General features: G+C 41.6%; 1 protein-coding gene across 14 annotated transcripts in view; it reads right to left on the bottom strand.

Annotated features, from left to right (window-relative positions):
* DAB1 (DAB adaptor protein 1) overlaps positions 1-15,436 on the bottom strand; it is a 570,912-nt gene that overhangs the window by 56,736 nt on the left and 498,740 nt on the right. For all 14 annotated transcript variants that reach the window (XM_028733330.2, XM_028733334.2, XM_028733343.2 and 11 more), the window contains one exon: positions 12,090-12,188. In XM_028733330.2, the coding sequence (XP_028589163.1) occupies positions 12,090-12,188 (99 nt within the window). The remainder of the gene's footprint in view (positions 1-12,089; positions 12,189-15,436) is intronic.

Raw genomic sequence — 15,436 nt, 5'->3', positions numbered from 1 at the left:
TTTTAAATTCTAACTGCTAGGTGTTGTTTTGTTGTTTTTTAATGCAGCCAGCAGAGGAAAAGACCCTGCAGTTTAAACGTGAAAGGCAAAGCTAACTTGGCGCTTTCATTCCAATGAACATAGTAGTTTATTATTTTAGGCACAGACCCTGGCCGAGACCACAATGACTCCACGGCTCGTGAGCAAATAAAAGAGGACAAATTGAATGTGATAGCATGGAGAGAGAAAGAAAAAGTGAACAAAGAGCAGGATGCCAATTTGTGGTTTGATAGAAGAACTGACTACAAAATGGGCCAGGAAGCAGGACTTCTGAGCGTGAACATGATTGAACTCTTTCCTCAGAAGGGGCTGTTTATTCTCTCGAAAATTAGCGAAACACTATGTGGCTGCAAATGAATGGTCCACCACTGAATCTGTGTGACCTGGAGCCTTTCATTCAGTTGTGTCACACAATAGGCAACAGAATTTCTCACTCTTGGAAGGCAAGTATAGAAGAGAAAGGAAGTCGTAACCTTGGAACATTCTCCAAATATGAATGGGCTTCTCTTCAGATAACCGGCCTCTTAAACATGGCTTAACTATAAATGGAAAATAAATCTGCAATCCCAGTACACCTTCCATAAGGAGTGACTCTACTGATAAACCAAGGAAACGTTTTTGTGAGCTTCTCCACAAGGAATTTCTAGAGCATTTTCTCCAGCCCAATAAAATACTGGAAATGGCACAGCCAGAAAACACTTGCAAATAAAATGGAATAAATTATACACCATAAATAACCAGGTAGATAGATTTGACATCCTCATCAACAAAAAAACATTTTATACAGACACGATCAAGGATCTAAATGAGTAAGGTTTCTAGAAATGTGTTTACACTAAAGTCATTGATATAAATTTCATATTGCAGGCATTCATATTGTTTAGATTAAAAATCCATTCAATATGGTTAAGAATTCAGGCTGGGTTTTCGCTGGTTTATTGCATGTAACTGAAAGAGTGGAGTTATGTGTTATGCATTATCACTTGGCATTAAATTGTGCAGCCTCACACTTGTCCTGTAAAATACAGTTGTACCTCAGAGGTTGAACAGAATCCATTCTGGAAGTCTGTTAGACTTCCTAAACTTTCAGGAACCAAGGCGTGGCTTGTGATTGGCTATAGGAGTTTCCTGCACTCAATCGGAAGCCATGTCGGACGTTCGGCTTCCGAAAAATCGGAACACTCACTTCCGGATTTGTGGCGTTCAGGAGCTGATTTGTTTGACAACTAAGCTGAATCCTAGGAGCTTGTCACATTGGGTTATAATAATTCTTTTTTTTTCCAATTAAAGCAAGATGGCATATTGGAAAGCCCTGCTGGGGAAGTGTTCGCACAGGACAAAGATCCAAGGACTTCATGGGCAGGATAAAATGCAAAAGCTGATTTTGGCCCCTTCTTATTTTCATGTAGATTAGGTTTAGCATTCAGCTTCATTTTTTCCTCTCTCATCTGAATCTCAAAGCAGAAATTACAATTAAATACTCAGTACACCAGCTTAGTTCAAAACAGGCATAACTCCTTTGAGTTGCTTTTACTTATCCCTTTTTCTGGCTTTTTGCTGCAAAATCAGAGGATAAGTCTTTGAATGGGTCTCTAACACTGTGCTGCTCTCACCTTGTATTTAAATGCATGCAATGATTCTTTCATGGCTTTGAAGCAGTGTCTCTTGCTCCCTGGGTACATTTATTTATTTTAGGAAGAAATATAGTCCCCCCCCCCCCCCCGCTTTAGCAACTGTGCACAGCATGATTTCAGGGTTGTTGTTTTTTTGTTCTCTTAATCAAAATTATCACTTAATTCATTTGATTGTTGCACAGTTCTCATATATCCCCCCCCTCAAGCTTTTCAGTGCATCATTGAAAAACTGTTCATTCCAAGTTCATAGGCACATATAACAAAAGCAAGGAACAAAAATATGAAAACAGCAAAATAATCATGCTTTCTATCCCACCCCCCCCCCACCCCCCGGAATCTGAATGACTACCTACTCCAGCCTGGAAACATAAGGTTATATTTAGTCCACCAGACATCTTGGATCTACGCAGTGGTGGAGCTTCATGCTCCAGCACAGGGGGGCGGAGAGCAGGCAAGAGTGGGGCTGGCGTGGCCCCCGGGGGCATGGTGCGCTGCCCACAGGGGCGTGGTGCACATCCTGGGGGCATGGCATACTGCCTGCAGGGGCATGGCACCCAGCACGGGGGTGGGGGGAGAGAGAGCTGCGATGGCACCCCACCAGGATCGCGCTGCTGGGGACAGTGAGCTCCCCCCACACTCCTCTTCCTCTGCCAGTGAATCTACGTCACAAATCAATTTTGGTATTTGATTCCAGTATTTAAAACAGAGAAACCTTGACTGATACAGCATCAGTAATCTTGAATTACACCAAATGAAGAGCCATAATAGCCACCATATCCCAACATTATCAGATTTACAGTGGTTGGTTTTTTTTTTTTTTTAATGGTTTACTCTACTTCCAATCACTAGTATCAGAATCTCCTGCATTTTGTATAAAAGAATAAAATGTGTTAATTGAACTTGGGTTCTTTGCATCTGGCAAGCCAACACAATGTATCAACAGCACCAGTATAGCTGGGAAATGTCAGAAATGCTACTAATACAACTGCTAACAGCAGAGCAAACAAAAAAACTGAAAAGCAATTGGTGAGATATAGCACACTGCATTGAGAGAAAAATATCGGCTACAAGTGGGAGTAACTTTGCAGACATACAGGAGAAGAAGACATCAAAGACAAATAGACACAAGACTTTAAACAGGGACATCACTCTTTGCTATGGCGTTTTCACCACTTGTGACAAAACATTTCAGTGGTTCTGAGATGGACTCCTTTATAATAATGTCAAGAGTTCTCTTGTCAAGCACTTTCTCTTAGGCTGGAATGTCACCCGCAAAATTCTGCTGGTGCTAGAAAGGGTTTTCAGCTATACATAAATTAAGGGCAGGGTTGAATGTTGGTGTGTCCGTATAGGGTAGTAGCTATGTATAATAAAAACCAACTGAACAAGTTAGTTCTGATTAAACTACCGTATTTTTCGCCCTATAGGACGCACCGGCCCATAGGACGCACCTAGGTGGTTTTTTTGGGGGGGGGGATAAAGAAAAAAAATTATTCCCCCCCCCCAGCCGCGGCTTCAGCACGCCCCGTGCTCCGGGCAGCAGGCTGCTATCCGCAGCATAGGAGCCCTGTGGGAACTCCCGCGGGCTCCACAGGCTTGCTGATAGCTTCCCGCTGCCTAGGCTGCGGATGTCTTCCTGAAGCCTGGAGAGTGAGAGGGGTCGGTGCGCACCGACCCCTCTCGCTCTCCAAGCTTCAGCGAAAGCCTGCATTCACCCCATAGGACGCACACAGATTTCCCCTTCATTTTTGGAGGGGAAAAAGTGTGTCCTATAGGGCGAAAAATACAGTAATTCATTGGTTTCAATGAGACAGTTGTGACTAGTTTAGTTGAATTGAGGGCCAGGTCTTGATTACTCTGAACACTGCACATCTTAAATCATTTATATCAACATACTATATCAGACAGAAATCAAAGTCCATCCTGAGCAGAAAAATTAAGTCCTTGTTAAACTTAAAATAGTCCATATATTACTATGTGGACATTATTATTGATGTTATTATTGTGCGGATAATATCATGCTCTCCTGCCAACCTAGCAATTCGAAAGCAGGTCAAAGTGCAAGTAGATAAATAGGTAAGGTAAACGGGAAGGTAAACAGCGTTTCCAGACGCTGCTCTGGTTTGCCAGAAGTGGCTTAGTCATGCTGGCCACATGACCCGGAAGCTGTACGCTGGCTCCCTTGGCCAATTAAGCGAGATGAGTGCCGCAACCCCAGCGTCGGTCACGACTGGACCTAATGGTCAGGGGTCAATTTACCTAATATCATGCTAGGTATACGCCTATGAATTTTGCTCACTCTAAAAGCCTGATTCGAATCTAGCGCTGGTAGCAAAAAAAGCTCACCTTGAATTAACCGTAGAGAACAGAATAGATGCCTAGCAGTTAAGGCAAACACTTTCATGGGTAGGACTTGCATGATATGGTTGTATACGAGTTGACAAATATTAACCCTAGGTGAGTTTTGGGCCTCAACAGATTGAGACACCCAGGTTAAGCCGGTTAAAAATGTCCTGCATCATACTCCATTCATTCATGTACCACTTTCCTGGCAATATTTTCTTCCTATAAAAACCCCTGTTTCCTGAGGGCATTTATTACATTACACTTCAGAATTTTTCATACATTGGGGGTGGGATCCTGTAATAATCATCTAGCCTCTTCTTGCTCTAGATACCATCAGCAATACTTTTAGTCTGACAACCATGAAAATACAAATTATTTTCATCCCCCCCCCCGAATTTTAATGCTGTTGACCTTCCAGTCCAAACACACTAAGAAAGGAAATGAGAGATATCTTCAGAACTTTAATAAAATGTAAGGCATAACGTGAAATAACATTTAAGGATTTTTTTATTGTTGGCTGCTTTGAGGGTATTTTTTGGGTAGCAAGGCAGCCTGTATATTTCAACATACAGATATTTACAAAAATTGCAAAGCTGAATTCTGCAGGTGCTGACAGTTTAAGATGCTGAAGATTTTCAAAGAATCTTGAAAAAAAAATATCCATGGGATTCCCCACCCCCCAGAACAGACACCCCCTATCCATTTCTCAGTTCTTAGGGCTTTGCCCTCCAAGCTGATCCTGCAACATAGCAAGAATCACCTGAAATCCGACTTGTGCAGGTTTATATGGTGCCAAATTTGTGAGGCTGGCAGGTGCTGCATGCGGTGGTTGGCACTGTCCCACTGCTCCTGAGGCAAGATGCTACCATCCTACCAAAATGTCCACCATTAAAAATGCATGGCTATATTATCTTGATATTTGCTGCCAGCTAAATTGGTGGAAAAGCTTGTGACGGTTTCAGAAGTCAATTTATCACATGAAAAACTTGCTGTAACAGAAATTAGGTCATAACAGCAACATTGGCTTCAAAACTGGGTCAGCCATTAAGAGAAACTTTATGACTGTGCACAACTGAAAGATCTAATCAATGGATTATGACTAATATACCATGTTTATTGCTCTTGCATTGCCCTTTTACACATGGCAAAATATGAAATTAAAATTAAAGGATTACAGTGGTACCTCGGGTTAAGAACTCAATTCATTCTGGAGGTCTGTTCTTAACCTGAAACCATTCTTAACCTGAGGTACCACTTTAGCTAATGGGGCCTCCCCCCGCCGTCGCAGCCAGCGCGCGATTTCTGTTGTCATCCTGAAGCAAAGTTTTTAACCCAAGGTACTATTTCTGGGTTAGTGGAGTCTGTAACCTGAAGCGTCTGTAACCTGAGGTACCACTGTATGGGACTCCTGCAGTAGTAGTAGTAGTAGTAGTAGTAGTAGTAGTAAATTATTTGTACCCCACCCATCTGATTGGGTTGCTCCAGCAACTCTGGGCGACTTCTAGGCTTTTGCTAACTAAAACATCTGGGGGGCACCAAGTTGGGGGATGCTGTCCTAGCCAAAAAAAAAAAAAAGTATCAACACTACTTCAACCAGCAAAATGTCATCCTGAGTTCTGCTTCCTGATCATGCTAGTGTGTGACAGAATGCTTTGAACAGGCATAAATTAACTGGAGGCTGGAGGCACTATATTATGAAATCATTATTCCGTGGTACCTACCTATCATTGGGGCATATTGCAGCCTCTTGAAAATCACAGAAAACTTGTGCCACCCAACAGAATTTAATCAGTCCATGAGAGATTGTTCATAACAAATCTGTCAGCTTCTGAGATGTCACGGAACTATCTGTTCCTTCTTGCTGCAGCAGAGTATCATATAAAACATCAGGCAATATTTTATATTATTAACAGGATGCTCTGTTCGCAAGCTTCACAGAGCATTGGCTACATGGAACTTTGGCCCAAGTTAGCATTATGCCTCTTGTGTCCTCATGCGGGAGTTTGTTGCCTTTTTTTTTTTTTTTTAATACATCCATACTGGTTGTAGTGTTAATGTTTTTGATTTATTTTTTTTACTGGAGTCCACATTTTTACTGGAATTTTTATTTATATTCAATATATGTATTCTTAACCTCAAAATATGTCTTTATATGTATATATCAAAACATGGCAAAACCATTAAATTAGGAACCAGGTTTACAGTCTTAAAATAATCCTGAAAATGTCAAAAATCTATAGGCTGTTCCCGAGATATAAATTCTGCATATCGATCTCAGCGATATCATTTTGAGGAGACTCAAGAGGGCTAATTATGCCAGCAAGTGAGCGAATAGAATAAATACCACTTGGCATATTTGCTTGGGATATACATATTACACACTTTAAATGTCAGAATAATAAGGAAAGGAATTTTTTTTTAAAAAAAACCCTTCTATCCTGATTGGCCAAACTTTACCCTGCTTGACATACCCTCATAAGTTAAATGTACCCACATATTTGACCTGTTCCACTTCTGGGAGATTGCTAAAAAAACAAATACTGAAGAATTTTTGGTATATTGCAAGTCCTTGTACGCATCAGAAACTAATGATTTTGGGGGGTTTTAAGACAGCTATATTTTCACTCAATAATCTTGAGGTAAGAAAGACGGTGCTGTCCTGCACAGCTGTCAAATACTGTCATACCTCGGATTGAAGTTGCTTCAGGTTGAGCGCTTTCGGGTTGCGCTCTGCAGTGACCCGGAAGCAATGACACCACGCACATGCGCAGAAGCGGCAAATTGTGATCCACACATACGCAGACACGGGTTGCGTTCGCTTCAGGATGCGAACGGGGTTCTGGAACGGATCCCATTCGTATCCAGAGGTACTACTGTAGGTAGTTGGCTCTCAGGGGAGCCAGGAGCTGCTGGAAGATCAGAGGGAAGACTCCCCTGTTGCTGGGCTACTCACAGACTATTTAAGGAAGCCCCGCTCCTTGAGCCCACCATGGGACTTATACACTCATCCACCATTTATTTCGTAAGTTCTTGGTTTTGATGTGGTTATCGTCTGGTTCTGCTTCACCCCCTATTCTTTTTTTTGTTTTTTGTTCCATGCAGTCACTTTGCTGCAAACATCAGTCAGTTGCTCTGTGATGGGGCTGGGAAGGGTATGGAAGGTATTACAAATCTAAGACGTGTGGGATGTGAAACTTATAGCAGTCAAGTACAACATTCCTACAGTGGACATGTTAGGGGATATTTTTGTACCACTCAGGAGAAAACTTCCTGTTTCCTCCTGAGCTGGGACAGACTTCCACTGCATGTGACTTGATGTGGGTGTGGCCTGTTGTTGGTAGAGGAGCACATGGCCTCCATGTTCTGCTTTCTGTGTTCTCCATTTTTGTTTTCCTATGTGTTAACAGAAGTGACTGCTCAGTCGCGGTCACTTGGGACCTTATGGGACAGTTCATGTAGATCCGGCATAGGCAACCCCGGCCCTCCAGATGTTTTGGGACTACAATTCCCATCATCCCTGACCACTAGTCCTGTTAGCTAGGGAACATGGGAGTTGTGGTCCCAAAACATCTGGAGGGCTGAGGTTGCCTATGCCTGATGTAGATATATAGTTATGCAACCTAAGCCTGCCTTCAGGGATCTATCTGTGAACCTGAATGAATGTGTGAGTAAACTGTTGTTGTTGTTGTTGTTGTTGTTGTTTAGTCGTTTAGTCGTGTCCGACTCTTCGTGACCCCATGGACCAGAGCACGCCAGGCACTCCTGCCTTCCACTGCCTCCCGCAGTTTGGTCAGACTCATGTTTGTAGCTTCGAGAACACTGTCCAACCATCTTGTCCTCTGTCGTCCCCTTCTCCTTGTGCCCTCCATCTTTCCCAACATCAGGGTCTTTTCCAGGGAGTCTTCTCTTCTCATGATGTGGCCAAAGTATTGGAGCCTCAGCTTCAGGATCTGTCCTTCCAGTGAGCACTCAGGGCTGATTTCCTTAAGAATGGAGAGGTTTGTTCTTCTTGCAGTCCATGGGACTCTCAAGAGTCTCCTCCAGCACCATAATTCAAAAGCATCAATTCTTCGGCGATCAGCCTTCTTTATGGTCCAGCTTTCACTTCCATACATCACTAGTGAGTAAACTACTTTTATATTAAATTTAATCAGATTCTCATGTCTGTTCTTTTTAAGGGAGGGATTAGATGGGATCTTACCAGGAATCTTAAGTCGTGAGGCTCAGACAAGCCAGCAACAAGCTAACCAGTGTATAATTTAAAAAGGGGGGTGTTTGGAACTCTGCTAGGATATGGAACTTGCTAGCACAAGTTAGGAATGGTATCATTAATTAAAATATCCTCTCCTGCCTCCCTAATCATCCTCACAAGATGGAATCCAAAAATCCATGCATGCATTTTGGACATACTTCCCCCTCCTCAAAACACAGCCCTCCTCCCACAAATAGCAAAAAGATTTACAAACAGTAAAATTAAATCATCCCACGTTAGTAAGAGGGACAGTATATTTTCTTTCTCCAGTGTTTTAGAGGATTAAAGTGTTAAGTGGAGTGAAACCTCACCAACAATTGTTCTAATTCTTAGTGACAGTATTTGCCTTGAGTGACACTTTCCATCAGAAAGTGCAAGTACATCAAGCACACCCATCAAGACTTCAAGTACAAAGACAGCTAAAATATTAATTAAAATGTATATTTTTTCATGAATATTACATTCGCAGTACATGAAAGTACGCTATAAATGCAAAGGAAAAAATCGCAGGCAAGATTTCTGACAGTAACCCAAATACATTATTTTAAGCTCTAATTATGAAGCAGTTCCTTTAAAACCATCCATCTAAAGTCAGGCCTGCCAATGCCAATTTTTAGAGAATTTGCTGGTTTAGGGCTACACATTGATTTTTTTATTGTGATAAATTAAAATCCAATATTAGCCAACAAGATACAAAGCGCACAAAAATCAACATTTGTCTCTTTTAAATTAGGTCAGACGTATGTGCATGAGTAACGCAGACAAATGAGAGAAATCAGACATGGGCATTTTGTGAAATAAGTAATAATTTGGCAAATGATTACATGACAATGAACTTATCCAAACCGGGGCAGTGGGGCAGAGCCGGAGGACAGGAGGATTATAGTCCACACAGGGATGCAGCAACTATCCATGATTTTCAGTTCCAGCAATGAAATTATTTGTTTGAAGATGTGAAGTATGCTAAATAGTCAGAAGCTGCTGTAAATCCATGTGTGGTTGCCCCATGTAGAGAATCAATGATCTGCAGGTGGCAACATCCTCAGTAAAGAACCTGACTGACTGACCACCAAGGCTGATCACTGGATCCTTCTAGGCAGAAAGGAGTAGGAAGAACTACCCTTTATCCAGCTGATCCTTGCTTGAGAAACAAGGTCTTCCTGAATTCTAGGTTATTATTTGGGCCAGCTTCCAATTTGACTTCAAGAATTCACTTGCTCTTTGGTTTGAACTCCTGGCTTGCCCCTTGGTCCTGTTCTTGACCCCTGTTCTGTCTTGGGGCTCGTAGCTCCTGACTCACCTCAGACTGCTTTCCATGGCCCAATCTCAATGTGAATATTGCAACTGTAGCAACCGCAGCTACTGTATTTTTCACCCCATAGGACACACTTTTCCCCCTCCCAAAATGAAGGGGAAATCTGGGTGCGACCTATAGGGCGAATACAGGCTTTCGCTGAAGCTTGGAGAGCGAGAGGGGTCAGTGCGCACCGACCCCTCTCGCTCTCCAGGCTTCAGGAAGACATCCGCAGCCTAGGCAGCCCTGCGGGAACTCCCTCTGCACTGAAAGCAGAGCGCCTGGTGTGCCGGGCAGACACCTGCAGCCTAGACAGCCCTGCGGGAGAGATAGCAGCCTGCCACCCGGCGTGCTGGGCGCCCTGAAGCAGAGCGCCCCACGTGCCAGGCAGACATCCGCAGCGTGGGGAGCCCTGACTAGGCTGCGGATAGCAGCCTGCTTCCCAGAGCGCCGGGTGCACTGAAAGCAGAGCGCCCGCCGCTTTGGGAACACGTCTGCAGCCTAGGCAGCCCTGCGGGAGTTCCCGCAGGGCTCCCCAGGCTGCGGATAGCAGCCTGCCGCCCGGCGCGCAGGGCGCCCTGAAGCAGAGCGCCCCACGTGCCAGGCAGACATCTGCAGCGTGGGGAGCCCTGCGGGTGTTCCACTACTGGAATGACAACAGCAGACTTCACTCTCTTATAGCTTTAGAAATTATATTATCATTCTGGCCAGTGAAGCTAAAAATCCTCTTTTTCAGGTGCTAGCATCTTTGTGGATGCTTCCTCTGACTCATACTCATTTTCTTCTCATTCTAGAAGTCTGGAGAAGACAATTTCCCTATGGACACAGGAACTGCTGTAACTTGTAAATGTCCTAGTAAATCCCAGATACTGCCATAATCCCTCACAGATTTCACATCCCACTTCAGATACACTGGGAAGGATGAGCTTGGCGGACAAGTTCATGCAACATTGGCAACTCTTCCTTGGCATCACTTGTAAATTACAGGAAGCAGAATGCAACACTTGCATAAGGTTATAAGCTTAGATAATCAAACAGTGCATCATACTTTGAATATATAGTACCCAGTACTATCCCAATAACTCTTCATAATTGACACTGCATTATTTACTTGTAAGTTTAATGATCATGGTTATCCAATAACATAATATTAATTAGGAAAGCTAATTCTATCTGCCATCAGTCTGGTTTTATTTCTAGCATCATGCTAAATAGTTAATTTATATAAAAATTTAATTGAGATCCTTTTTAAAATTCAAGAGAGGGCATAAGCCACGGTGAAGATAATTATAGTTAAGATAAAAGCTGTTTTTCAGTGTGTTCTGATTTTATTTTTAATGTTTGACTTAAGCCCCTGTTAATCCAAAATAAAATTGTTTAAGTGATGGAAATATAATGATTTGACTATGAGATAATTTCAAGCCATTCTTTAGCCTCTGTGTTATGAGATTTTAATATAACAACAACAACAACAACAACAACAACAACAACAACCAGCCACTACCCTTTTAGTACATACTTTCAGCACTTTACATATGGACACAAAACCCTCCTCTCTCCCCTCCCCCCATAACAGAGACCAGGAGTGCCAGCTTGGTCCCGTGACCATGGGTGCCTGGAGCCCTGGCACTGAAATTTGTGGATGACCAGCCTCTTCATGAGGAATTTTGTGGGTGCTCAGACACCCAAGGCCTCAGGGAGTTGGCACCTATGACAGAGACAGTTTAGGCTTCCTTGCAGCCACAATCTGAATAACAATAATACACATGATAATTGCATCCCCGCAATTAAGATCATGTGTAGTTTGACACAAAATACCAGTTCAAATGTTTGTCTTTCACATGGAAATGGACAGAAATGAGATCTTAATATGTCCTACATCACCTTATGTATTCTATCACAAAAGCCCCTGGCCCTAGTTTTAACAACTTCAAGGTATGTGGATAAAATCATATCAGACATAGAAGTAGCTTCATTGAGTTACTGTGTCAAACAAACAAACAAACAAACAAACAAACAAATAACTACGCCTTAGTTATCGAAGGCTGTAGCTTTGATCTGCAGCAGGTGTCAGAAAACTTTTTTAGCAGGGGAGCAGTCCGCTGTCCCTCAGTCTTTGTGTGGGGGCCGGACTATATTTTTTTGGGGGGGGAAATGCCCCATAAATAACTCAGAGATGCATTTTAAATAAAAACACACAGTCTACTCATGTAAAAACACCAGGCAGGCCCCACAATTAACCCAGAGATGCATTTTAAATAAAAGGGCACATTCTACTCATGTAACAACACGCTGATTTCCGGAGCGTCCGCGGGCCAGATTTAGAAGGCGATTGGGCCAGATCCGCCCCCCCCCCGGCCTTAGTTTGCCTATCCATGATCTACAATAAGCAATTTATGAAGCATTTCATCTGTTTTGTGTGACTTTTTATTGGTCAAAAATTACTGCCCAGTGACAGGAAGCTTTCAAGGATACAAGTACCAAGAGATTCAATTGTGTTGTCTGGTGTTCTTATTTTACTTACGCCTGTCTTCTCATCAAAGATTTTGATTCCTCCAAATGAGATAGTTAAAAATATTTTCTGCTTGTGTTCCCCTTTTGAACGAGTTGCAGCAACAATTCCCTGTTGGGAGAAAACAGAATGGTTCTGATTTAAAATAATTTGACATTTTGTCTCTGCCCATTGTCTGCAGACGTTAGTGAGCAGTGGCAGTGTGTTATTCCTTAAAGAACTGAACACTTTCAACTTTCCGTTGGTTTGGGGCAATATATTCTCTTTTATCGATACTTGTTATTAAGTAAGGCCCACTGAATTAATTGGTACTGACTTCTGTATAAATGTACTGAGGACTGTGTTGGACACTGGCTTCCATAGGCAGATCCACTTTACATATCAATTTTCAAAACACCCTCCTGCTATGAACTGTGTTATTCATTTTTCATCTGAAACCATGTAGTTTTGCCACAATCAAAATCTTACTGTACTGATAATTTCCCTCTTCTTTTTTCTGCTGCCTTGGAACACAGTAGGAATGTTTTATTTCTAGGTAGGTGAAACTGGTGAAATTTCCATTTTGGGAAGTAGGTTGAAAATTCTTAGTGTCCACATTCATTGCCTCTTTCTTTTCTGATTTGAGTCCCCCCCCCCCCCCCCCGGCCGCCTTTACACAAATATTAGCTTTCTTTTTCTTTTTAATATCTAGATTCATCAAGAATTATATAATCACAGAAGCAGAACAACCAGAGGACTAGTCCACTTTTTCCTCAACAAATAAGGCCTCTGACTGATCATACAAAAAGCCAAAATATGGTGTTTTATTTTTGATGCATTAATTAGAACCCCTTAGACAAACCACACCCACAGTCTTTCTCTTTGCCACATTAGGAAATGCATTTATTATTTAGAAAATAACACTGTTGCTAGAAGCAGCTGTATAACTTCTGTTCCAATTCATTATTTTTAAAGCTAGTGAAAATAGTATCATCAATACTCTTTCCAATAGCGATTTCTGGTACTGAGTATGAACAGGATTGTAGCCAAAATGGGATCTCTGAGAAACAACATGGCAGTAGCAGATGGAATCCTGAATAGAGAACAGTAACTTCTGCAAGCATTTGTTGCAGGTCTCATTTGTGGCAAAAAAAAACATCATCAGACTGTACAACTTTGGGCTAAACATGGGGAAAATAACATGCTTTAACGCTACCTTGTGTAAATGAACAAAAACATATATGAAAAAAGGTATCCGGAAGAAAGATTGTAGCCCAGCTTTCTTGCAGACATGCTAGTTTTCCATACAGATGGATTTATTTTTTCTCTTGAGGACACATTCAAGCATGTGGCATCACAATCTCTAATCTTGGGCAGTACAGTTTAGAAAGTATCCCCACCTAATCTGCTGTATGCATACAATCCATTAGTTTTAATGCCCTACTTCAGCATCTATCAAATTTAAAATGTTACAGATCCCCTTTTATGGTATCTAGTTATGGTGGAGCATCATGCTTAATTGTATAACACTGTTCTTGCAACAGTCAAACTTGTGACAGCACTGATGAGCTAATGTGGTGTGATGAGCGGCTGTGTGGGGCAGGGTGGTGACTGGGAAGAAGTCTCAGAAACTAGGCTATCTAAGGTGAGTGAAGGAAGAAGAAGAGGCATTAAACTGAGATAAGAATAGGTAGAAACTTGGAGAAAATAAAAGGAAAGGAACTGCAGACATCGAGTACAAAATTTACTAATACTATTACGATGCTTTGCTTCCACATATAGTCATTCTATATGTCATTATTGTTTGTTTCTGTTTAATAAATTAGATTTACTACTTAGAAGTCCTTGCATGGATATTCTAGAGGTGGAAGCTGTATTTTCTACATATATTGTACTTGGTGCCATGGAAACGAATATATATTTGGAGTATCTACTTTCAGTAATGTTTTGTAATGTGAAACTGACAAAAGCATGCTATTTGGATGTACACTTTTTAAAAATTCATCAATATTTCTGGTGTCTATTCACAGCAGTAATATTTGCAGACTCTGATATGTGGTGCTTACAAATTACTAATCCCAGAACTGAAAGCAGCTCTCCAGCACACAACCCTAAATCAGGCTGTTTGCACATCCATTCAGTTGTGCTAACTACCCTGAGACATTCAATCAGTCCTGTGTTATTTTTAAGCTCAAGGCAACAAGAGTAATGTATACTCTCCGATCAGTGTTAGAGACCAAGATATGAAAGCTAGGAGCTAAATGGTGCCTTAAACCTAGGTTATGGACGCAACAGAATGTCTAGGCACACTTTTTTTTATAACAAGAACACAGTGCTGAAAATGAATGAACTGCAGCTAAAGTATGATGTTCATTTTTCACCCACTGAGCACAGAAATTTTGCATTCCAAATTATTATAACATGACAATGCTAGTTTTTTTTTGTTGGGGCAGTGATTTTTGCTTTCTGGAGATTTATCGTGAGACATCACAAATATTCCTATAATAATATGCAACCACTACTCATGTTTTTGAACTGTTCTGTACACACAAGTTAACATTCACTGCATCCCTATGAATTTTAAATTTAAATCTTTATTGTGGTCCAAAAACCCATCAAAAATTTCAGAACAAAATACGATTAAGACAGCCAACTACAAAAGAGAGAGGAACTGGGGCGGCCATTTTGTTTTGTCTCAAGCATTATGATCCTTGTTCCTTTTAACTTCCAAGAGAAACTTTGCCACGGCCAGTGTAATATCATTAGATCTGACAACCAAAAGATATTTAATATGGGAGGCTTCAGATTTTCCCAGCAGATTTGCCAGTAGGTGTTTGATCAGTTGGTCCCTTGCTTGCTCATACTGTCCACAATGCAATAAAATATGTTTCATGCAATCAACGTCCTGAGAACATAAACAAAGCCTATTCTGATAAGGGATGCCTATCAGTCTACCATTTAGCACTTCCAATGGAAATACATTTAGTCTGGCTTTGGTAAATAAACACCAATAGGTTGGTACAGACAGGTTCCTAAGATATGAGGGTATCTGAAAGTCGTACCCATATCGGATTCCTGCTGCTATCAGGCCAAAAATTACTTGAGATCGAGATCGCAGGTCGCTATGTGAAATGTCCCAAAGCTTTTGCTTCAGGGATTCAAGGGCGGTGTCATAGCCCCGTTGATACAAGAGGGCATCCCTATCAAATGATGCAAGCTTATGGCAGGAATTTGGAACAAATGGTGACTTGTCCCAGAGTCCAAATGCAAGTGGCCAGGTTCTATGCCCTTCATGTAGGCCATTAAATAAGGATGCCTTTAGTAGAAACAAATTAATATGCTGCAGGTAAATTTTCAGCAGAAGGACATGAATATTTAAA

The sequence above is a fragment of the Podarcis muralis genome, chromosome 5 (genome assembly GCF_964188315.1).
Source record: "Podarcis muralis chromosome 5, rPodMur119.hap1.1, whole genome shotgun sequence".
In the NCBI taxonomy this organism is placed as follows: Eukaryota; Metazoa; Chordata; class Lepidosauria; order Squamata; family Lacertidae; genus Podarcis; species Podarcis muralis.
The sequence above is the reverse complement of the archived record's forward strand: the minus strand, read 5'-3'. Positions and strand labels throughout refer to the sequence as shown.